General features: G+C 37.1%; 1 protein-coding gene across 2 annotated transcripts in view; it reads left to right on the forward strand.

The window, feature by feature from the left end:
- The window catches only part of betaCOP (coatomer subunit beta), a 234667-nt gene that overhangs the window by 154268 nt on the left and 54210 nt on the right, over positions 1 to 26189 (forward strand). For both annotated transcript variants that reach the window (XM_090381759.1, XM_090381760.1), the window contains exons 17-18: positions 9768 to 9999; positions 24405 to 24524. In XM_090381759.1, the coding sequence (XP_090237885.1) occupies positions 9768 to 9999; positions 24405 to 24524 (352 nt within the window). The remainder of the gene's footprint in view (positions 1 to 9767; positions 10000 to 24404; positions 24525 to 26189) is intronic.

Below are 26189 nucleotides of genomic sequence, written 5' to 3' on the forward strand. Positions count from 1 at the left end.
CTCTTCTGAATGGAATCAAGAAGCCTGAGAGAGGTTTTGGGGGCACCACCCCAGATGTGGGAACAATATTCCATGGCAGGGCGGATTTGCGATTTATACAGAATGAGCAGCTGTTTGGGAGAAAAGTAACGCCGAGAGCGAAAGAGAAAACCAAGTTTTTTAGATGGAGAGGAAGCAATATTTGTAATGTGCTTGTGCCAAGAGAGATTAGAAGTCAGGGTAATCCCCAAAAGAGATATATCATTTTGCCTAGAAATCGGAGTGTCACTAAAGATAAGCATAGGAACAGAAGAATCCTTTTTGCGAGATATAAGACAAGATTGAGTTTTAGAAGGGTTGAAATCAACTAAGTTGTCTTTGCCCCACTGGAGAATTACCTGAAGATCGCATTTAAGGAATTGGCAGCAGATTTTCGAGAACTTGAAGCTGATTGAGCTGGACAAGGTTTCTCAAAATGGAAAGTTGAATGCAATGTGCTATCATCGGCAAAACTATGGATTGGATTTCCAGTCAATGGAAGAAGGTCATTGATATACAAGAGGAAAAGAGTGGGGGAAAGAACTGAACCTTGGGGGACACCGGCATTAGTGGAGAAGTTAGAAGACAGAGAGCCATCTGCCATCACCCTCAGTGAGCGATCAGAGAGAAAACTGGATAACCAATTACTAAAAACAGTTGGCAAACCATAAGATGGAAGCTTGTTTAGAAGACCTTTATGCCAAACATGATCAAAAGCCTTTGAGATGTCAAGAGCAACTACTTGTGTTTCACTGAACCTTTCCATTGAATTAGTCCATAAATGAGTAACATAAGCCAGAATATCACCAGTGGATCGACACTGACGGAATCCATACTGGCGATCGTTGATCAGACGGAAGGTTTCTAGGTGGTTTAAGAGTTGGCGGTTAATTGATTTCTCCATTACTTTAGAAAGAGTAGAAGTAATTGCAATGGAACGATAATTGGATGGGAGGGATTTGTCACCCTTTTTAGGAACTGGCTGGATATGAGCAAATTTCCAAGCAGAAGGAAAAACACCTTTGGAATAAGAAAGTGAAAAAAGGCGGCAAAGAATAGGAGTAAGTTCAGGAGCACAGGTTTTGAGAACAAGTGGAGAAATACCATCAGGACCTGGAGCTTTCTTAGCATCAAGATTCATCAAAATCCTTCTGATATCCTTTTGACGGAAGACCACAGGAGGCATTGAATGGAGCGTGTTAGGAATGGTGGGAGGTGTTTTACCAAGATTATTAATACATGAGCTCGAAGAAAAATGGGATGCTAGCAGGTCAGCTTTATCCTTGGCTGAAGTGACAACAGAACCATCTGATTTGGACAGAGGTGGGAGCAGAGATGGGCAAAAGTTGCGGCCAATAGCTTTGGCAAGAGACCAGAATGCTCGGCTATCATTAGGGCAGGAAGCAAGTTTTCTACTCTTAGCCTGTTCAAACTCTAGTTTGGACTGATTAATAACTGCTTTACAATTGTTGCGAGCTTTGGTGTAGGCAGAAAATGAAACTGAAGAATTAGAAACAAGCCAATTACGATATGCAACCTTCTTCTCTTGGACAGCCTTAGCACATTTATTGGAAAACCAAGGTTTAGATAAAGGACGAGATTTTAAAGTGGACTGTGGGATAAAGGATTCCATTCCTGCAAGAATAATTTCACTGACACGATCTGAGCAAACGTTGACATCAGAAGTTTTGAAACAGTAATCAGACCAAGGAAAAGAAGAAAAGAAGTCTCGCAGGTCATCCCATTTTGCATTCTTGTAATGCCAAACAATACGAGGTTGGGAATAGCCATGAGATAAAGGTTCCATTGGAGAAGAGACAATCACCAAGTTGTGATCTGAAGTGCCTAAAGGACCTCTCACTTCAACCTTGTACTTAGAAGGGTTGTTTGTGAGAAAAAGATCAAGCGTATTGGCTGTATGATTAGGATTGTCCGGTATTCTTGTAGGTAAATGAACAATCTGTGCTAGGTCATTAGTAATTGCAAAAGCCTCAGCATCTCGACCTGCTGGGTCGGTGTGACTAGAAAACGGAAGCCAGATGGAGTTGTGAACATTAAAATCACCAAGGAAAATTACCTCACTGTTAGGAAAGTTGGACTGGAGAAAGTCAAGTTGCAAAGAGAGGAAGTCAAAGAGCTCCAAGTGATTAGTGGAGTTGGGAGAACGGTAGAGACAACAGATGAATTTTACACAATGAGGTAGAGAGATTTTAAGCCAGAGAAGATCAAAGAGAGGAGATTCCAAATTGCCAAGTCTCTGACAGGGAATATCAGAACGGACATATGCACAAGTACCACCTTTGAGGCGAAAGGAATCATACAGCAAATAATTTGGACATCTGAGATGAGCAGTAGTTGAATCAACTGATAACTGAGATTCAGTCAGAAAAAGTACATGGGGTTTGGAAGACTGCAAGTGGAAATGGACATCGTTGAGATTAGAATTGAGACCACGTATATTTGTGAAATGAATTAGGAAGTCCTTGGGAGGTTTAGATCTTTTCGCAGATAAGCTTGCTCTATTATTTTGACAATTCATGGTGTATTCAATAGTAAGAAAAAGTGGGTGGGACATACTGTATGAAGTAATGAAATTTTTGGATATGGCGTACATGTGGTAAGAATATACCCAGATCCTTGACATAACGTGGCCTCGACAATGCTCCCCGCATACACACTACTCGGACTCCCTCAGGCGCCTCCGTAGCCAGGTGGGAAGGAGCAGCAGTGCGTAGCACACGCTTCTTGATTAGACCGGGGTTCGAGCCCGTCACCACCAAATACAGAGCATGCGGAAAGGTCAGAGAATGACCACCGCACCGGAGCAATATGGCCTTAGTTGCTAATGCTCCTAAAAACCAAATAACAACAACAACAACGGACTCCCTCCAGTCACTATCTGGCAGAGTAGAGGTAGCAAGATTATACACTAGCTGATCCGGAAGCTTCCTAGAGAGTTACCAATAGGTTCAGTCCGGTGTACTAACTAGCGGCTGGCCTGCGAACACCGTTTTAGAGCTGTACCCTCGAAACCATGCCAGAATTGGTGGCTGGTCTGACAAACCCTTCATTATTGAAATAGTTATAATAGTAAAAACTTGGTTATAATAGTAAAAAAGTCTGTGTTAAAAATAATACAGACTTTGTTAGCCTGTTTAATTAAAAGTTCTTCTTTCTACTACTTGATTGTTCACATAGATTTGAAGAATATTTGCTGTTGCTATTCAAATGGTGAATATTTCAGGAAACTACTAGGTAAAGAAATAGTGACCATAAATTTTATTGAAGCTAAAAGCACTGGGTAATTTTCACCCCCCCCCAAAGAAATCTGTGAAAAGGTTTTTGTAAACCATGCCAGCATTGGTGGCTGGTCTGACAAACCCTTCATTATTGAAATAGCTGTTTGTTGTGCATTATTTGTGTAATTCAAATTCCCAAATATAGTTGTGGCTGAAGTATATTCATGATGGTTATTCTTTTTTTGATGGAACCTCCATTTAGTTCCATAAACTTATCCCATTTCTACACCCATTTTCTAAATAAAACAATGACTTCTGAGAAACCATTGTTTGAGAGATGATTTAAGATGCTCTGAATGATGCTTATTAGCTCATTTACATCAGTTTCTGATGGAAAAAAGGGTGACATTTTAGTTCATCCTTGAGCTTGGGAGGAAAAATCACAGGGGGGCAAGATCTAAACTAAAGAAACACTGCAGGATCATCTAAACAAGACTTCAGTTATAGCTCGGACACAGCATGGTTTTGTTAAAGGGAAGTCTTGTCTGACCAGTTTGATTGGATATTATGATGTTGTCACAAAGGAACTGGATGCAGTGAATAACTTTGATATCATATATTTGGACCTTAGAAAGGCTTTTGATACTATTGCACATGGAAGACTGCTGCACAAATTGGAGCAGTGTGGAATTGGAGGAAAATTGCTGCTATGGATAAAGGGATAGTTGAGTGGAAGAAGACAAGAGTGGTAATCAATGGACACGGCTCTTCATGGACTAATGTTATTAGTGGAGTCCCTCTGGGTTCAATGTTGGGTCCATTGTTGTTTTCTGTATTTATTAATAATATTGATGATGGTATATCAGGCTTAATGTCTAAGTTTGCAGACGATAGAAAAGGTTGGCAGGGTTGTTAATGACAGTACGCATTAGGGTCTAGAAAAGTTGAGCAGATGGGCTTGAGAGGTGACAACTGAAGGTTAACATTGACAAATGTAAAGTACTGCATATGAGAAGCAGTAACCCCAGAGTAACGTATCAACTGTGTGGTAGTAAACTGACAGTGGTAGAGAATGAAAAGGTCCTGGGGTAATTATGCAGGCAGATATGAAGTTTTTTGAGCAGTGCAGACTGTCTGCAAAAGTAGCTCAATGAAATGCAGGAATTTTTCTAGCGGGGAAGTGGTCAGGCCACACCTTGAGTACTGTATACAGGTCTGAGGCCTCATTTTAGGAAGGATGTAGAGCTGCTGGAGCGAGTGCAGAGAAGGGCAACAAGATTAGTGAATGGAACAAAAGGTTGCTCTTACGAAGAAAGGCTTAAGTTTTGCAAATTACAGTATCTGGAGACCAGGCACCTGCAAGGTGATCTGATTGAGGTTTATAAAGCCTTGAATGGTTTGAGCATGCTCATTGCTGATGCGATTCCTCCTCTTGCTCAGAATAATTGCCCGAGAGGGCATAAATTCAAATTGAGATAAGACAGTTGTAGGATAGATGTGCAGAAGTTTTCCTTTGGCCAGCAGGTGGTTGATTGCTGGACAAACTTCCATCTGTCATTGTAGAAGTTGATAGCTTAAATAGATTCAAGACAGAACTAGACAAACATTTGGAGTGAGTGGATGGATGAAATGCTCTTTCATTGTTGATACAGACAATGAAAAGACCTGATTTGAAAAGTCATCTAGACTTTTCGAATCAGGTCTTTTCTGGCATACTCTCTGATTCAGATTTTTTAAAATCTTTGCTGTAATATTGCCAGCCAGAATATGAATGTAAATATCGTCTTTTATTTCAAAAAAGCAGTGGTCATATGCCTTGCAGCAGACTTCAGCCTGCCTTCTTTTGGAGTATGCTCTCACTGAAGACTTTCTTATTTTGATTCAGGATTTTAATGGTGAATCCAAGTCCTCTCCAGTGATTATTCTGTTAAAAAAATCAAAATAGATAACTATAGACCTGTCAGTTTAACCTCTGTGCCACAGAATATAATGGAATCAGTTGAAAGAAGTAATGTGAGATCATCTTGATAGGAGTGGAGTCATAAGGCAGTCACGGTACAGGTTTATTAAATGGAAAACATCTCAAAAATGTGATTAACTGCTATGAGGTTATCACAAAAGAACTAGTTTTAAAGAATAATTTTGACATGATCTACTTATATTTATCTACCCATGTACAATCATTGTATAAATTGGAGCAGTATGGCATTAGGAGAAATTACTATGTATGAAGGGAAGGTTAAGTGGTAGGAGACAGAGTGGTTATAAATGGCCATTGCTCTTCATGGATTAATGTGATGAGTGGAGTTCTACGAGGGTAAATGAAATGGCCTCTTATTGTTTTAATATTTGAGCTCGTGAGAACCAGAGTGGTGTAAGTTGTCAGTTTTAAAAAATGACATATACCCACATACATGTTGCCTAACTTTGCTTTCTTTTATTTTGCAAGTGGACCAAGTCATTAGTACCATGGATTATAACAAGGAGTAACACATCATAATCATACTGAATAAAAAATTATCTGTTTGAAAAGAGTGGTTTAAATCAATGTAAAATTATGTTTACATTTTACTGTAATTTTCCCAGAGGGAATTTTAAAACTTTAAAAGTTCAATAATTGAATTTACATCATATTTAAATTACTGCTAAGGAGAATTTTTTATAATCTTGAGATTGATATTGATATTATTTGACATGCAGTTTTACTATTAAGGTCATCTATGAACAAAGTATTACAATGGAGAACGTGGTGGTGGCTCATCACAAGGAAAGTTTATTATCTTTAAATGAAGAATTTTCATATCCTTATAAAAGAATACACTAGATGGAAAAAAAAAAAAAAAAACTGAAAAATTTTCCAGTCAGCTGGTTATAAATGCAATAGATTCGGTGGGGGGGGGCGGTGTACTTTTGAAATTCTGTACAAGGAGATCCTTAGATCCTTTTAAGATTTTATGGATTTTCAAATTTTGAATTATAATCAAAAGTTGGTTAGCATTTGAATTTGAAAGCAAACTAAAATTGTTGTCATTTATCGTAAATGAGAAATTATACCCAGCAAAACAACCAGTCACAAAGTTGAAGGAAAAGAATGTGATGGAACTCTTGCCCTTTATTCTTTCAATGTGTCACACCAGTTACTCAGAGAACTTCATATCTGACTGCACAATTACCCTATGGCGCCTCCGTAGCCAGGTGGGAAGGAGCAGCAGTGCGTAGCATACGCTTCTTGATTAGACCGGGGTTCGAGCCCGTCACCACCAAATACGGAGGATGCGGAAAGGTCATTCAGGGAATGACCACCGCATATCCCGGAGCAATATGGCCTTAGTTGCTAATGCTCCTAAAAACCAAATAACAACAACAACAATTACCCTAGATGAAATTTTTCATTTTCCACTACACTCAGTGTAATACCATAGAGTTGGTACATTAATCTGGGATTACTGCTACCTCTATGCAGTACTTTGCATTTGTAAATGTTAAACTTCAAACTGCCTTTTCTCAGTCTATATGTCTGATTTTTTTAGATCTTGTTGAAGTAGCTTACCTTGTTTACTGTCATTAATATCAGAATCTTCTGCAAACCTAAACATTAAACCTGATGCACCTTCATCAATATCATTAATAAATATAGAAAACAACAATGGGCTAAGCTCTGAGCACTCCACTAATAACAGAAGACTATGAAGAACAGTGTCCATTAATTAACCACTCTGTCTTCTCCCACTTAACCATCCATCTGTCCATAGCAGTAACTTGCCCTTAATGAAACGGTGGCACAACATTCATGAAATTCAAGTATATAATATCAGAATTTTTGTTTTGTGTCCTGTTCTTTTGTTACTGCTCATAGAATCCAATCAGATTAGTCAGACAAGATTTTCTCTTAAGAAATCCATGCTGTGACTGCATTTCCCTTCTTTGCCAAAAGTCTTTAGCTCATCTGACATCCATTTAGGTCCAAATGGATGTCAGATGAGCAGTATTTCTTAACTGGTATGAAAAGCCTAGTAGCTTCTATAATTACTGCCCTTGAATGCTTCCCATTTAGAATTTGCTCTTGGTAACCTCATCATTTTGTCCAACTATATAGAATTTAAAAAATGTCTGAGACACTGTAGTTACCCTTTTGAAAGCAAAAGCCCTTCCCTTTACCCTCAACAGTAATGTCTTTAAACAAATTCCACATTAGTATACTGTGATCACTGCTATCCAGAAATTCTTTTACATGCAGATCCTTAATGCATGAAGTATTGCTGCTGATAATAAAATCAATAGTATTGCTTTCTCTTGTTGCCTCTCTAACTTGCTATTGTAGAAAACAGTCATCTAGTAAATCCACAGAAGTCTTTCTAGTGTGTGAGTGACCAACCCACAAGTTTCAGTCAGAAACTTGTGGGTTGAATCTTGAAAGTTAAAATCCCACATTAACTTTCTGATTTACTGGCTCCCTTTATTTCTCTGTACAGTTGTTTGGTATAATGATCACAGTCATTAGGCCTATAACACGCTCCTCATTTTCATTTTTCCGTTGCTTGTATGACACCGTCTGCACTGGTAGCACAGTGATATTGTCACCGTCCCCCCCCCCCACACACACCGTTGGAAAGGCCCGGGTTCGAATCCCGTTGATGACACAAGGAACTTTAGTGGGCTTTTTTCACTCCATAGCTGAGTTAGTCGGTCTCAGGCGTAGATAGCAAGGTTCTCTCCCCCCCCCCAGAAACTGGGGTTTTTTTCGTCCAGCAAAACAGGCAAATCGACCAGAGAACACACACAATTTAGTCATAATACATATATGGGTATATGTAAGAGATTACGGGTGGCCCTAATATAATAATTTGAATTTGAAATTTGCTTGTGTCACACCACACTCACTCAACATTGCACTGGTCACTGGTTACTCAACATTGCACTCCTAGCATTACATGTACATGCAAATGCACCTGTTCTTACTTGCATACAGCTGTTCTTACTTAATTACCTTAACACAGCCCATGTAATCAAACTTCTTATTAGATTTTTTCAGTGGAAACAAATCCAAAAGAATATATATAAGGCAGAAGTTCAAAAATTAAAAACATATACAGAAATGTAATAAACTGAAATCAGTCAGAAGTATTAATACTACTGTAGTTAAAAAGCAATGAATTAGGAACTATAGATTTTTTTTTTTTTTTTCTTTCTGTTGTTATCATGCTGAAATATTGAAGTTTACAATTTTAATAAAAGTGTGATGATCACAGATGAGATCATTAACTAAGAATTATTAATGATAGACAAATCATAAAAAAATTTAATAATCTTCTTGGTAATTTGAATATTGCATATCTCTGTTGCTTCCTCATTTTCTTTAGCCATTAGCAGAATATATTAATTTTGGTAGTTAACATGTATAATTGATTTCCCTAAATTTTTGGTAACATCATTTCAGATGCTTAAGTAATAATAAAGAATATTATGTTGAAATGTAATTATACACTGTTCTACTAAAATAATGGAGAAGTTACTTAACAGCACAAAGGGCCACCTTTAGTGGTGATGAAAATAGTATTCCTGCTTGGAATGAATTTGTTTCACCGAATATCTCAGGTGATTTTGTTTCCATTCTGTTTGAGAATGATCTTTAGATCTGTCAGATTCATTGGTTGCCAGGGTCTGTTTCAGATAAATATTTCAGACAATCCCCAAAATTCTTGATGGGGTTTGTGTCCATTGACTGTAAGTCAGCATCCTATTTTTGGAGTGCTCTACATACAATTTTTGTATAATTTATATACTGTAGCATTTGTCACCTTGGAACAGTCTGTCACCTGGTTAAGGATGTTTAGATACATCAGTCGGATAGCAGAATCCTCCATAATAATGGGAGAACCTGTGATATATCACTAATATAGTCCTGAAGAACACCACTGGAAGTGGTGTTCTTGCACCCTCTGCAGAACACCACTGGAATTTTGCAGAGGGTGCAAGATGCATTTGGGATTCGTTGTTTCATGCAACTTCCCCCATACTCTTGTGTGTTCACCAGTGCTAAACAATATGAAACATGATTCATCTGATCATATTGCACATTACAAACCATTGCTACATTTCCTACACCACTGCAGACAGATTTGTCTGTTTCATTAAAACGCAAAAGGCTTGCAGATTTCCATACAAAAGAATCTTTAAGATCCTAGTGAACTGTGCTACTCTTCTTAAAGATTCTTCTACTGCACAAGCTGCTATGTCATGCTTTTTTTGTGAGGTCACTGATGTTGCTTCCCATGGTGCAACTTTATTGACCCTCACTGCAGCTCTTAAAGGTTTGTTATACCACATGACTCTGTGTTGCAGACTATTTCATTTATGGTAGGACGTTCTGTGAATATGGAAAAATTGGATTCTCTAATAAATTGGTAGGACAGTATATAAATTGAACTTTTATAACATGTTTCTGTTGTTCAGTACTTTAATATCAGTCATCTAACTTAGTCTTATTTAAGGTGATAAATTTATTTACAGAACATGTTTGAGTTGAGTCTTTCACAAGCAATGGGCATTACCAAGAAAGATGTATCTGGTGATTTGTCATCTTCAAAACTTAGCAAAGTTACTCAGTTAACTGGTTTCTCTGATCCAGTATATGCTGAAGCATATGTTCATGTTAATCAGTATGATATTGTTTTGGATGTATTTATTGTAAACCAGACTGCTGATACTCTGCAGAACTGCACATTAGAATTGGCTACACTTGGTATGTATTTACATTATTTTACAGCTTAAAATTATATCCCTTAAGACTGGAGAGCTACATTTATATTAAGAGAAATGATTAGATTTGAATTAAGAGAAATGCTACTGGTATAATAAAGAGAAAGGCAATAGGCAGCTCAAGTCATTCACAAAGACTAGCCATTCCATATGCTGTGGAAGGAGTGTAGAGAGGAAATTGAATTTGTGAGTGACAGTGAACTGCCTATTGTTTTTCATCTTGACTGTAGTTCTTTGTAAGTGATAGTAGATGGTTAGGTATTCAGTACCTTCACTACCAGGAATAATTTAGAACAAAATTATTAAATGGCATTTTAAGCATAGGAATACTAATTTGCAGAATTTTTATACTATGCTGCATTAGATTGTAAATTGAAAATTTATTAAACTGATTTTTACATAACTAAACCTTTTAAAGTGCTGTTCACTTTTGTGGCAGAAAATTATCAAGTGAAAATTATTGTGCAGTTTTTTCGGAGTTAATATTTTGACAAAAATTATATGGAAGTCATTGTACAGTAGACTTTCAGAATAAGGGTGCCTTCAGGGATTCAAGATGCTGTTATTTAGATTTTTCTGTTATCTAGAAAGTTTTATTTTTAATATATTTAATGCAGAAATAATGAGGCTAAATAAGAAATAGAGTTAAGAATGCAATTTTATTAACTGCACATAAAAAAAACAAACATGTTGACAATCCAGTGTTATATTCTGCCATTAATATACTCCTACTTATGCCCATTCTATTTTCTATTAAGTTTGTCACTAGGTTTTAACGTTATGCTTCTTTTCTTCTCTGTATGAGGTTTATTAACTTTAAGTGCCATAGTGAGGGGTTTTTAATTTAAAATAAATGTAAAACAACAGTATAATCTGTGATATCAGTACAGAATTCACTTTCAAAATGGCAAACTTAATTGATTACAGTAATCACGTGACACCATTTTCTTTTTTCGGCACTGCAAGACATCTGCACTATATGTACACATCCAATCTCATTCATGTCGTTGGCTCGAATGTTCTGTTATTTGGGGTGCCGTTATTTCGAAAGTCTACTGTATATGGCAGTTATCCATCAGTCCATTTCAAAAGTACAAGTGACACTGAACTTGCTGCCTAGCAAGCAAGCATGAAGCATGGTTCAGTAAAATGATGAAAGTGATGAAAAAATGACTGCTCCAGAGTTATTTGAACATTTATCTTGAGTATAAATTGAGCATAAAAATATCAAAACAGCCTGTGAGATATGCATGGTATTCAGAGAAAGTACATGGAGCGAATGCCCAGCCCATGTATGGCTCAAAAAATTCAATCAAGTGATGAGTCAATTGATGATACATTCCATAAGCGATGGTTGACAACTGAAGGTTGCTTCATATCAGATTCAATTAAACCTGGCAGGTATTTGCGGAAAATTTCTATGTGAATGATGAAACTATTTGTCTGCATTTGCATTTAACTGGGAAGGGTGAACAAACAGATTCCACATAAATTCATAGCCTAAAATGTATTTTCTTATTTATATTTTTTAAAGATTTATTTCCAATTCGATCTTCTCTTTCTTTCCCTTGGCTTTTCTTTCTTCTGCTTTTTCTGTCAGCGATTCCTCTGACATTTAAATGAACACATGCACATGAATATATATTGATATTCTTCATTTCAAATTCACGTCTAACAGTATCAAACCACAAAAGAAAACACCACGCATGCACAGATATTTTACCCCCAGTTATTTTCTTTGGTGACATTTTTTTCAATCAGATAAAATGCAAATTCAGTTATGTAATAGTAGTTGAACTTAGTTATAATGAGCATTTACATACAAAAATTTCAGATGTTAAGCAAACTTGGTCTACTTATTTCCAAAGTATAGACCACTGAGCTGATGTGTTTCTCTTTGTGTAGTATATTTCCTCAATACTACACTAATTACTACAATGTAATTGTAGTAATTAGTTTAGATCTTCAGTGTCTCCCTTGTTTCCCCTCATTTAGAGATACAATAAAAAATACATCAGTGAAACATTAATTGCATGTAGGAGACTTGAGAAGTAAACATTTGTTCTTGAGAGGGGACCCAGCTACCATATTTGTCAGTTGCAATTCAGTTTTAAATTTTTGTAAACAGCAGCATATGACATCCTTTTCAGCAGTATCGAGAACAGTGAAAACCACCAGTGTGCATTTAGCAGAAATTGAACTTAGCATTGTATTTAGCAGCATCACATACTGTATTGTATTTGGATTTTACCAAAAATTTATGGCATTGGTGACAAAAAATAATGGAGGTATTGCTCTTCAGTGAATAATATGTAATTAAAAGGAAATGCCTGTCTGTCTACAAAAAAGTTGGTTGTTCCTGAGTTAGAAAGTGGTAAGTGTGCAAAAAATTTAATTTATCATTGTCTGCAGTTTCGACTTTGGGGGGGGGAAGAAGTCGCTTCTTCTTCTGTACTAGAAAACAGCCTCACTATAAGCAAGAAAATGAGGAAATGTGACTTGGATGATGTCAGTCAAGCAGCACTTGGTTGACACATCAAAGAAAGTGTGGAGTGTTTTATAACATTGTGCCTTATGCAACTTTTAAGGGTGATAAATGTGTTGGCAGCAGAACTAAGAACCATGGTTTTGATGTTTATGAATGTGACAAGAAAAGACAACTTTTTTGTAATAGGAAAATCACTGAACCATGCTCTTCCAAAAATGTAAAAAACTTCCCATTAAATATGCATCTAATAATACATATAAGTAAAAAGTTGAAAATACATAAGTAAAAATTTTAAAAAATCATAACACTACATAAGAACAAGTTTAAAAAAAAAAAAAAAAAAAAAAAAAAATTTACTACTGGTAGATAACTGTCCAGTGCATCTTCATATGCACAATTTATCCAACATAAAATTGATGTTTTTGTCTCAAAATGCCACTTCTGTTTTGCAGTCACTGGACCTGGGCATCATTAAAAGCTTCAAGGGTTATTTCAGGCAATTCTTGGTTCTCAACTGATTAATCGATGAGAACAAGGATTACATGTTTTCTACTGGATTCAACTCATTTGATGAAAGATGTCTGGGATACTGTTATACCTATAACAGTGATAAATTTTTTCTGGAAATCTGATTTATCATCAGGAGAATTTTTCAGTATTGATCAAAACATTAATGAAGACAATCCTAATACTTCTATCAGAATAGCTAGAAACAAAATGGAATTACAAATTTTGACCATTTAAATTGATATTAACAATTTCATTTGTGTGGATGACAATTTGATAACTTCTGGAATTCCAGCAGAGAGTCATATAATAGATTGTTTGTTTGTTATTTGGTTTTTAGGAGCATTAGCAACTAAGGCCATATTGCTCCGGGATATGCGGTGGTCATTCCTTGACCTTTCCGCATCCTCCGTATTTGGTGGTGACGGGCTCGAACCCCGGTCTAATCAAGAAGCGTGTGCTACGCACTGCTGCTCCTTCCCACCTGGCTACGGAGGCGCCTCATATAATAGAGACTCTGCTAACAAAGAACATAGCTACAAAGACAACACTGAATTCATTGAAGATGCAATCACTACAAAATCCATGCTAGCTTACTCAAACTTAGGATGCCATTGAAGACTTTAATTAATTTTTTTTTTTTTTTTAATTGCACTTCTGTGAAACAGGCCATGGCTTCTAAATTATCTTTGTAAAAAGGGCGTGATTAATGGTGCATCTTTAAATACCTTATTTATTTGCTTATTTATTTATTTATTTTTTTTATATGTTCCCATACATTAAATATGTATACTCTTTATTTATTTACTTTTAATTTCTAACATTAGCTGACTACTTTTCACTACTTTTACCAGAGATATAGCTGAATGACTTCTACTAACCGTGTCTTACTAATCTAATTAAAAGAAGCTCTTTCTATTTTTGAGTAGCTTATTTTTATGTAATTATTTACTGATTCACTTTACTCTTATTACATTGATACATATTTTTACATTCATGGGCATCATGAATAACAGCTGTATTGAGCAAAACTTCCAAATTCATGGTTGCTCGTTATAACTGAGTACAACTATAATAATGCTTTTCTGAAGTGTGCAATTTGTCAAAAACATATATTGCTTGCTGCATACCCATGCATTTTATTTCATAATACAGTTTAATATGTTAGAAAATATATAAAAGAAGGGGGAAAATATTTTTTTTTTCTCAATTTTGATCAATTTAGCAATGTAATTTTATAAGCAACCAGCAAGCAAATTCATTTCAATATACAAGAAAGAATACTGTAGCAGTTTCAAAAATGTTCATTTAATAATTCATGTTTTGTAAGTCCATGTTTCCTGATTTAAGAAGTAGAGGATATATCTCCTATCCTCCAAAGGTTTTTAGTTAACAGTCCAGTAACGGAAGTAATATTTTATTTTCAATTTTGAGCTTTTCCTTCCACAACCTTTTATCCACAGCTTTAAAACTATTCTTTAAACTCCCATCAGGCTCTCTGACAGACTCAATGAAATATGTTTTGTGTTAATTGCTGACTCAATATGAGTAACTATTGCTTTCTCCCTCTCTAACATTATAATTATATGTAATTTACAGAATGACATGTTATTATTTACTCAAAATTATGTGAAAGGTCTGACTGACAAGACCACAGTTTTAACCCATTTAAATTGAAATAGATATATTTTGGTCCCCTTGAACTTCAAGTTAATGAGGTTCTATTATATATTGCTGGCCGGGTGGATAAAGTGCCTGTCTGGCAACCCAAATGTCGCGGGTTCGAATTCTGCCTCAGGCTTGTATATTACGATGCCGCTGTACTGTCCATTTGGACCTTGCGGCCATGATACACAAAGGAAGCAGGGGAAAAATGGTTCCTTCATGTATTGCTCGCATCATACGATAAAATATATATATATATATATATATTGTCCATTCCTGGAGCCCTCTGTTTCCTCAGTTTCAGTAAATTTTCTAATAGACTCTTCTCTTTGATTGTTAATATCACTTAATTTACAGCAATTTGATTTCTCATTACTGCCTCCCCCACATGATTCAAACTATAAATAACATGTTTAACTGTAAATATCATTGCAAAATACTCATCTTGTCTGAAACTTCTGTTGGGCTTTCTGTGACTCAACCACTTTGATCAAGTAAGGGCCTACCTGGCTCATTCCCCCCCCCCCTTGTTTTAATCAGTCATGTAAGAGAAGAACTAATTTCCTTTTTGTAGCTCTCTTTGCTAGTGATTAGTCATACTTAGCTTTTACCTGTTTTAATATTTCTTGGGCTCTAATCAGAGAGACAACAACAACATGCTGTTGGATACAAGTTCACTATAGGAAGTATTCAAAGAATTTATCCTGGAAGCCATAAATGCATTCTTTCCAGTGAGTTCCACAGAAGGAAGATGCCAATATGAGTGACAAGGACAGCTAAGTGAATTAAGTAAAAAACAGGACAGTTAGAGACTGTTGACAGACATTATAATATTATATATTGTAAACATATATATACCGAAACTTTTGGTATGTATTTTTTTTTTTTTTTTTTTGCTTTTTTCTTCAAAATGCCATTTTACTTATTTCACAAATTTTTTTTTTTTTTTTTTTTTTTTTTTAAGTTCAGTTACGGTTAGGGTTAGCATGAAAAAACAAATTTTTAATAATAATTCTTGAAACCATTCACAGCTATTTAATAGAAATTTAATTTATAATGTATTATGCGTTATTATACAGGGTATCTATAAAGTCACTGTGCGTCATGTCACATAGTCATAAAATTGGTGCCGACTGGGCTAGCCGGGTGGGTAAAGTGCCTGCCTGGCAACCCAAAGGTCGCAGGTTCGAATCCCGCCTCAGACTTGGATTAGAGTAGAAAATGCAAAAACCGTGGGAGGTGCAATATGGCCACAGAAGCCGATGCGCCAACAACTAACAATAAATAAATAATAAATAAAATTGGTCTCCTGTTTTTTTTTTGAGTGACAGTAAATGCAGAAAACTGTTGACTCCATTCTTTACCCCTTCATTTTACCCCAGACAGTTCAATAAAGGGAAAATTAGCAGTACAATACAGTACATATTTCCAGTTGTGTAGCTACTCTAGGATGTGGACATACAGTATTTAGAACAGTTTGCTCCTAAGTTTCCTTTTTCTTACCTCCAGAATTTTTTGAGGAGACATTAATAATTCAGCTGTTTCCAGAGATAATTCCAGAACCTAAAAGACCTGGAGGAAGCCATTGTGAATATGATTACCAATATAAGCGAGGCAGACCTTGTGTTTGGAAATGTGCAAAAACATGTGGATCTCTTTGTATTCATCAATGTGGGTACATTTTATGAAGGTTTCTACGATAACATTTTTTTTGTATATTACATTTTAAATGAGAGTTTTATAGGGAGCACATCTCATTTATAGAGATGACAATGATTTTAAGGACACCTTATATTTATTTCCTTGAGAAAGCAGTTCCTACTCCAACTGGATCTAGATAAGTTGGGAAAATGGGCTGAGAAGTGGCAACTGGAGTTTAACATTGACAAATGCAAAGTACTGCATATGGGTAGCAATAACAGAAGAGAAACGTAACAACTAGGTGGTACTACGCTCAGGGAAGTGGAAAGTGAAAAAGACCTGGGGGAAATTGTGCAGCCAGAAGTTCGCTGAGTAGTGCAGACGGGTTGCCAGGGCAGGTCATGGAGTCTTGCCAATGATGTATATGAATTTTGCTAGCAGGGAGGTGATAATCCCGTTATACAAGGCAATGGCCACACCTAGAGTACTGTGTACAGGTCTGGAGGCCTCATTTTAGGAAGGATGTAGAGTTGCTAGAACAAGTACAAAGAAGGGCAACAAGATTGGTGAAGGGAACAAAAGGGTGTTCTTACCAAGAAAGGCTTAAGTTCTGCAAATTGCAGCACCTGGAGATAGGCACCTGTGAGGTGATCTGATTGAGGTGTGTATAAGGCCTTGAATGGGTTGAGCAAGCTGAATGCTGATGGGATTCTTCGTCTTGCTCAGACTAAGAACCTGAGGGGGCACAGTTTCAAATTGAGGAAAGGTAGTTGTAGAATAGATGTGCGGAAATTTGCCTTTAGCCAGCGGGTAGTTGATTGGTGGAACAGGCTTTCATCTTTTGTTGTGGACGCTAATAGCCTAAATAAATTTAAGGCTGAGCTGTACAGGCATTTGGAATGAATGGAAGGATGAAATGGGAGGAGTTTTTTTTTTTTTTTTTGGCTGATGCTGCATAAGCTTGCTGTCTTGCATCGTATGCCCCTGCTAATGCTATTAGAAGCATTGTGACACATCGGAAGATTAGAAAATATATAAGTCCAGTCAAATGAAAGTGGACCCATCGTCTTGCAAGCACAGAGGAATTTGTCCAGAATTTTGTGCAGATGTAATACAATAGCTGTGATACAATAGTAAATGAGGGACTTCATACTCAGCTGTAAAACTTAATTTACATTAACACAAAATAAGCATACCTGTCAGTAATCATTACCAACAAATATGCAGAATGATGTAGTTGATTTCCTAACAGCAGAAGAATGTGAACACCTGAAAATCACAGAAGCATATATATGGGATATTGGAGAATATTATTTATTCCTGACAACCATGAAATAGTGGAGCATATGATTTGGTTGAAGGGCATGCTACTATGAAATATGATCAGACAAGCCAGCTGAATAATATCACTACTTTTAATCATTAAAGTGTATTTTAATTTTAACTGCTGATATTTTGAACATTTGACAAATGCAGAGTACTGGATATGGGTATTAGTAACCCCAAAGAAACATACCAACTGTGTGGTACTACTCTCAAGGTGGTAGAGAATGAAAAAGACCTGGCGGTAATAGTACAGTCAGATATGAAGTTTTCTGAGCAGTGCAGACTGTCTGCCAGAGCAGTTAATGGGATCTTGTCAATGATATACAGGAAGTTTGCTAGTAGGGATAAGGAGGTGATTATCCCTTTGTATAAGGCAATTGTCAGGCCATGCCTTGAGTACTGTGTACAGATCTGGAGGCCTCATTTTAGGAAGGATGTAGAGCTGCTGGAACAAGTACAGAGAAAGGCAACAAGATCAGTGAGTGGAATGAAGGGTTGCTCTTACCAAGAAAAGGCTTACATTCTGCAAATTACAGTGTCTGGAGACAAGGCAACTCCAAGCTGATTTGATTGAGGTGTATAATCTTGAATGTATCCTCAAAAAGGCCTCTGAGGTTGGGAGAATAGTTCATATCACAAATTTAAATAAATACATCAACTGTTTTGATTAAAATAGTTTAATGCTGTTAAAATATAAATATAATAAAATGTACCAAGCGATACAGTGGATACTGTAAAATAATATTTACAAAACTGATTTACTATAAAATAAAATAAAATTTATTACGAAAATTAAAAGAGAGAAAACGATGATTGTAGCTTTCTAAGGCATCCGCCTCCTTTCTCAACAACAATGCTACTTGGGCAACACATCCTTTAGTATCAGGTTCATGGTACCCGTGGCTGACCAGGCGCATGTTCAGTATTACTTTCACGTGCGCCAGAACCGAAAGTGGCTCGAGAATGTGGAAACGTGAGGCGCTCATCTCTTGCAAGGACTACAGCTTCCAAGATGGGATGGAGCCGAACACCCCTATCCCTATTCATGCTACTGTTATTGGACGAGCCAATCCACAAACTCTCCAACCACTTATAGTCCCAGAATCGGTGCGCCCGGTCAAGGATGACAGCATTCTCGGGAGAGACTTGGTGCTGTTTTTTCCAATAATGCTCAGCAATCGCGGACTTATTGAACTCTGCGGACTGTATGGCTCTCATGTGTTCCCCCGGACGGTCTTTTAGTCACCGTCCTGTCTCCCCCACATAACTTATGTATTAAAATAGTTTAATACATAAGTATTAAACTATTTTAATCAAAACGGTTGGTGTATTTATTTAAATTTGTGTTAAGATCTTGAATGGTTTGAGCAGGCTCACTGCTAATGGGATTCTTCCTTTTGACCATTAATTGATGGCACATTGCCTTTGTATAGTTAAGTTTGCACTGGTGGCTTGCAGTGTTTCATATCTAGTTGATAGAATCTTTCATATCTAGAGTAGAAAACTTGCTTCTTGCTCTAATGGTAGCCATGCATTCTGGTCTCTTGCCAAAGCTATTGGCCACAACCTTTGCCCATCTAACTCCTCCCACCTCTGTCAAAACCAGATGGTTCTGTTGTCACTTCAGCCAAGGATAAAGCAGACCTGCTAGCATCCCATTTTTCTTCCAACTCATCTATTAATGATCTTGGTAAAACACCTCCCACCATTCCCAACACGCTCCATTCAATGCCTCCTGTGGTCTTCCGTCAAAAGGATGTCAGATGGATTTTGACAAATCTCGATGCTAAGAAAGCTCCGGGTCCTGATGGTATTTCTACACTTGTTTTCAAAACCTGTGCTCCTGAAATTACTGCTGTTCTTTGCCGCCTTTTTTCACTTTCTTATTCCAAAGGTGTTTTTCCTTCTGCTTTGAAATTTGCTCATATCCAAAAAAGGGTGACAAGTCCCTCCGATCCAATTATTGTCCCATTGCAATTACTTCTACTCTTTTTAAAGTAATGGAGAAATCAATTAACCGTCAGCTCTTAAACTACCTAGAAACCTTTTGTCTGATCAACAATCGCCAATATGGATTCCGTCAGTGTCGATCCACTGATATTCTGGCTTATGTTACCCATGTATGGACAAATTCAATGGAAAAGTTTGATGAAACACAAGCAGTTGCTCTTGACATCTCACAGGCTTTCGATCGTGTTTGGCATAAAGATCTTCTAAACAATCTTCCATCTTATGGTTTGCCAACTGTTTATTGTAATTGGTTATCCAGTTTTCTCTCAGATCGCTCACTGAGGGTGATGGTAGATGGCTCTCTGTCTTCTAACTTCTCTACTAATGCTGATGTCCCCCAAAGTTCAGTTCTTTCCCCCACTCTTTTCCTCTTGTATATTAATGACCTTCTTCCATTGACTGGAAATCCTATCCATAGTTTTGCCGATGATAGCACATTGCATTCCACTTTCCATTTTAAGAAACCTTGCACTGCTCAATCAGCTTCAACTTCTCGAATATCTGTTACCAATTCCTTAAATGGCGATCTCCAGGTAATTCTCCAGTGGGGTAAAGACAACTTAGTTGATTGCAATCCTTCTAAAACTTAATCTTGTCTTATATCTTGCAAAAATGATTCTTCTGCTCCTATGCTTATCTTTGTTGACACTCCGATTTCTAGGGAAAATGATATTTCTCTTTTGGGGATTACCCTGACTTCTAATCTCTCTTGGCGCAAGCACATTACAAATATTGCTTCCTCTGCATCTAAAAAACTTGGTTTTCTCTTTCGCTCTCAGCATTACTTTTCTTCCAAACATCTGTTCACTCTGTACAAATCGCAAATCCGCCCTACTATGGAATATTATTCCCCCAAAACCTCTCTCAGGCTTCTAGATTCCATTCAGAAGAGGGCAGTTAGGTTAATTAATGACTCCTCTCTAACAGAGTCTTTCCACTCTCTGTCTCAGACGTACTGTTTCTGCTGCGTGCCTTTTCTATAGATACTTCCATGGGCACTGTTCTTCTGAATTGGCTTCTATAATTCCCGCTCTCTCTTTTAAAACAGTCTGAACACATGCTGCCACCAGCCAACATCCATTTACCATCCAACTTCAAACTCAGAACCAACTTTTCATCTTCCTCGTTTATTCATTCAACTGCCGTTTTCTGGAACAACCTTCCTGAAAATTACAGTCTACAGAAGTTCAAGTCTAATGTCAACAAATATCTTCTTTCATCTTCTCAACCTCCAACCGAAGCACGGTACTAAGTACTATAGGTTCTAATACCACTCGTGTTTGGGGTTTTCATAAAAAAGATATGAAATATTATGGTCTGAATTTTCACTTTTCATTAGTGCCATATTGTTGATTCCATATTTCTTGAAAGATGGCCTCACTCTCGTTTCCATGAGTTTTTCACCCATATGTACATGGGAAATTGTTGGTCACTACTACTTTCATCCTGTCAAATGGTCCCCTCATGCATGAATCCCTTTCAATCCAACAATGTGTTGCAGCCACCACGACACCACAAAATTCCACTCGCATTTGGATGTACAGGCTATTGCACCTCATCATTTCCATGGAATTTGTTTTCCCACTGTGCTGATGCAATTATTGTACTACCGTCTGTTTATACTTTATATAAACAGTCTAAAAAACTACATCGATGTTTATATTCAATTGTTAATGGCAGGCACTGTAGTTATATATGTATATATATATATTTTTTTTAATTAATTTATTTATTTATTTCCCCTCTCCCATCCCCATTAAGTCCTTGAATGTGCCAACTGGTACAACAGTGGTATTTTCAACTGTAAAATTTGTTTTTCCATTGTGCTGGCTCAATTACTGTACTCCCATCCATATATACAGGGTGATTCACTACCAGTGCAACAAACTTGCAGGAGGTGTAGGGGGCACAAAGACGAATCGGAATCACATAGCATTGCAGGGTCCGAAATGCCTTCGTCATGCGGTAGAGGAATTTGCAGCATTTGCGAACCGGTTCCCGAGGCAGTAGGATGGACGAGTATTCAAACGTCGAACTGGCCGACATGCACCTCGCGTATGGCACTGCGGACTGTAACGGGCGCGCTGCTCTGCGCTTGTACCAGGAACGTTTCCTGCACAAGCGTTCTCCTCATCATACGATTTTTGCACGTGTGCACAGAAGGTTACGTGAGACTGGTTGTTTCACGAGAGGTACCATGAATCGAGAGCAAACGACGAGGATGCCAGACAATGAGAAGAATGTCCTACATCTTGCAGAAGGCAATCCGAGTGCGAGTACTCGAGCGATAGGCCAACAATTGGGTATTTCCCAATCCACTGTATGGAGGATACTGTCAACAAACCAAATGAGTTCATACCATCTGCAACGCGTCCAATCATTGGAGCCTGTGGATTATCCACCCCGGAGGACTTTTGCTACTTGGTTTCTTCAACAGAAACGGTTTGCAAATGCTGACTTCCAGCGGGATCACTGTTCACGCGACCTCCTGTTCAACGTCCTCTACCACATGACGAAGGCATTTTGGACCCTGCAATGCTATGTGATTCCGATTCGTATCTGTGCCCACTACACCTCCTGCAAGTTTGTCGCACTGGTAGTGAATCACCCTGTATATACTTCATATAAGTAATCATAAAAACTACAAGGTGTGTCAGAAAAGTTTTAGAGCGACATTCATAAAAATTCAAAATCTGAAGGAAAAAATTTACTATTTAATCTTTAAATGACATCCCTCGCAACTCAATATACCTCTTTGCACAGTCATCCAACTGGATAACTCTGTGGAGCCCTGTTTAACTCCCTCACTATGCTGTTTTGGATCACTGAAATGTTGTCAAAATGATGCCCCTTCAGATGGGATTTCACTTCAGGGAACAGAAAATGATCAGAAGATGCCAAATCCGATGATTATGGGGGAATGATGAAGCTCTGTAATGCCCTTCTGTTGAGAAAATGCTTGGCTGATAGTCGCATTGTGTGAGGTGCATTGTTGTGAAGCAAGAACTGTTCACCTGAGTTGGCCACATCTGGCCTAACATGTCAAATTCTTTTCAATAGTCTGTTCATCACAAAATTCAGAGTTGATTATCTGTCCTTCCGGTACAAATTCTTTGTGCACAGCTCCTGGACAGTCAAAAATTTCCAACATTGTTTTGGTTCGAGACTTTTAGAACCAGAGTTTCTTCGGCCTTGGCAAATTTTCTCCAACCAATGCAGCTGATTGTTTTTTTTGTTACGGGTTCATATACAAAACACCAGGATTCATCACCAGTTATGATTTTTTTAAAAAGTCTGGATCACTATCTTCTGTCTCAATCAAATCTTAACATGCAGCATCGCATTCCTCCTGTTCTGCCATCGATGCATGCTGCACGAAGTGTGAGCACACTATTCTTTTTTTTTTTTTTTTTTTTGAGTCTTTGACAATAGTCAAAAGCATGGTATCCTTGCTGATGTGAAGCTAGTCTGCTATCATTCAGAGGGACAGGTGATGATCTTCTATTAGCAGCTGTTAAACTTTTTCGATGGTCCATATGAGACCACTCCACGCACAATCCTGAACATCTTCTTGCCCATTCCGGGGAAAAATGTTGGATCATGATAGTGCTTTGTGTCCACAAATTGTACTTACCATTGCAACTGTTTCTGTTGCACTTTTTCCGACTTTACAGTATGGACAGATTTGAAGTTTTCTGAACAGTGTAAACATGAAGCCAAGAAAGCCCATGGTGTCCTATTGATGATTTATCAAACGTTATCCTGTAAAGGTAACGAGGTCATAATCCCACTGAATAAGGCAATTGTAAGACCAGGCGCCTCCGTAGCCAGGTGGGAAGGAGCAGCAGTGCGTAGCACACGCTTCTTGATTAGACCGGGGTTCAAGCCCATCACCACTAAATACGGAGGATGCGGAAAGGTCAGGAAATGACCACCGCATATTCCCGGAGCAATATGGCCTTAGTTGCTAATGCTGCTAAAAACCAAATAAACAAACAATTGTAAGACCACATTTGGAATACTGTGTTCAAGTATGGTGATTTCATCTGAAAAAAGACAGACTTCTTGAAAGAGTCCAGGCAACTCGAATGGTGAGGTCGGCAGAAGGACAACCATATGAGGAAAAACTCTTGATTATGTGGGCTACAGAACTTGGCAACCAGGCACCTCAGAGGTTACCTGATTGAGGTTTATAAGGCTCTGAGAGGGATTAGTAAAATGCATGAACGTGAAATTCTCACTGTTATAAAGACTTTCAGAACTAGGGGTCATAAATTCAAATTACATGGGTTGAGGTTTAGATTAGATTGTAGGAAGTTTTCATTTAGCCAGCAAACTGCAGAACTAGGAGCCATAAATTCAAATTACAGGGGTTGAGGTTTAGGAAGGAAGTTTTCTTTTAGCCAGCAAGTTGTTGGAATAAGTTGCCCTCAGGTAGTTGAGGCTGACAGTTTGAATAAATTCAAATTTCAACCAGATAGTTACCTGTGTGAGGACTCCTTTTTTTTTTTTTTTTTTTTGCCAGTGCAGCAAAAACCTGTGGCTTCCTTTGCACTATGTAGCAAATATTACTATATATAATATTGTTCATTTTCATTTGACTTTTAACATAGTGATTTATCTGGAGTTATGGAATAAATTATATATTCTTCTGAAAAAGAATTCTCCGCTATGAAATATTGATCATATTTTTTATTTTTCTATCATTTCATTAGCTTTTTCTAAATTTCAATTACATTTTCCTTATGCAGGTGATTTAAAACTTGTGGAGAAGCCATCTCCAGTTATCCTTGCACCACATGACTTCTGTAATATTAAAGCAAGTGTGAAAGTTGCCTCTACAGAGAATGGAATTATATTTGGAAATATTGGTAAGTTTGTTTATCATTGGTCAACAGTAATTCGAAAAGAGTCAATTTTTCTTTTGACTTAAAAGTTGACCACTAATGTGATTCAGTTGTGAATCTTAGTTGTTTACTACAAAAGTTGGCTGGCTTAAAAACAGGTAGAATGGTTTGGTGAATGAGAATAGAAGAATTTCACTTTAAACCATTAATAAAATCAATATTTACTTTGAAGATGCATTCTCTTAAATGTAAATTGTGTATCTTTTACTGGTGCCTCCGTAGCCAGGTGGGAAGGAGCAGCAGTGCATAGCAGACGTTTCTTGATTAGACCGGGGTTCGAGCCCATCACCACCAAATACGGAGGATGCGGAAAGGTCAGGGAATGACCACCGCATATTCCTGGAGCGATATGGCCTTAGTTGCTAATGCTCCTAAAAACCAAATAACAAACAACTATCTTTTACTCTTGGTTAAATTAAATTTTTAAGGATCTTTTGTGCAAATTCCTCTTTTTTTTTTTTTTTCTTTTCTTTTCTTTTCTTTTCTTTTCTTTTACAGAGGAAGCACATTCCTAGCAAGTATTTAGTATGTGCATGAATAACTTTGGAAACAAATAGAGCTGTTGCTTCTGAAATTTTCACCAGTTAATCGGTCAAGGTTTTTTTTTTTTTTTTTTTCCTTTTGCTTTTGTAGTGTGCGCAGATGTTTCAGAATCACTGAATATTTACAAGTATAATAATTCATAAGTTTTAAAAGCATTTAAAATATTCATAGCTGAAATTTCAGGTATGAATATTATTGATATGCAGTAAAATAAAATTCCAAACAAACTTTTCAGGAAAGCATGAATCACTGAATTGTACTAAAATTTCATTCTAATGGATGCTAAAAGTTATTTTGAAAAACCACTACCTGTTTTGGTAATTTCTGCTTCACTGTTCTAACGTACAGGAGTAGTAATATCCACTTCGTTTTACTTAAATATCTGCTTTCAGAGCAATAAGTGACTGAAACAGCAACATACCCCAAAAGTAAATATATTGTGCAGAAATTATTGTTTAATTTTGATAAACTTATTTTACTTGTAAGATACAGTGGCATATAAGTGACATTCAGAAATGCAGTATAGTAGATATAACTTATAATTAATTTTCAAGTATTAACCTTTACTGGAGTATCCACAAACTGCCTTTCAAAACTAGAAAATTATTGTGTGAATAGAGTAGATGAACCATGTTTAACTGGTGGAGGATATCTTCAAGTTTTAATTACCCACATTAAAAATTCAGTCCCCCTCTATATTTGTCACAATATATCCCTGTCAGCACAGCTGATTGCTTCATAAAATCATTAAGTTTCATAATTATTTCTGGCATAAATGGAGGAACATACACCTGATCTTTCATAAATTCCAGGAAGTAAAGGAGTCAGATCAGGGATTTGTGGGAGCCACAAAATTGGTCCTCCTCTTCCAGTCTACTTCCCAAGAAATAGTGTTAAGGTACAAACAAACAAACTTCTTTGTAGCTTGTAGCATAGCTCCATCTTGTTAGAAAATCAAATCACCATCATCATCCTGCAATTAGGATGTAAGAGAATTCTGTAACATGTCCAGATACACAATGCCTATAATGGTAGCTTCTCCAAAGAAGAAATTCCATACACTTTGTATCAGATCTACATGCAAGA

The sequence above is a fragment of the Mastigoproctus giganteus genome, chromosome 9 (genome assembly GCF_048544385.1).
Source record: "Mastigoproctus giganteus isolate SK-2022 chromosome 9, ASM4854438v1, whole genome shotgun sequence".
Classification (NCBI taxonomy): Eukaryota; Metazoa; Arthropoda; class Arachnida; order Uropygi; family Thelyphonidae; genus Mastigoproctus; species Mastigoproctus giganteus.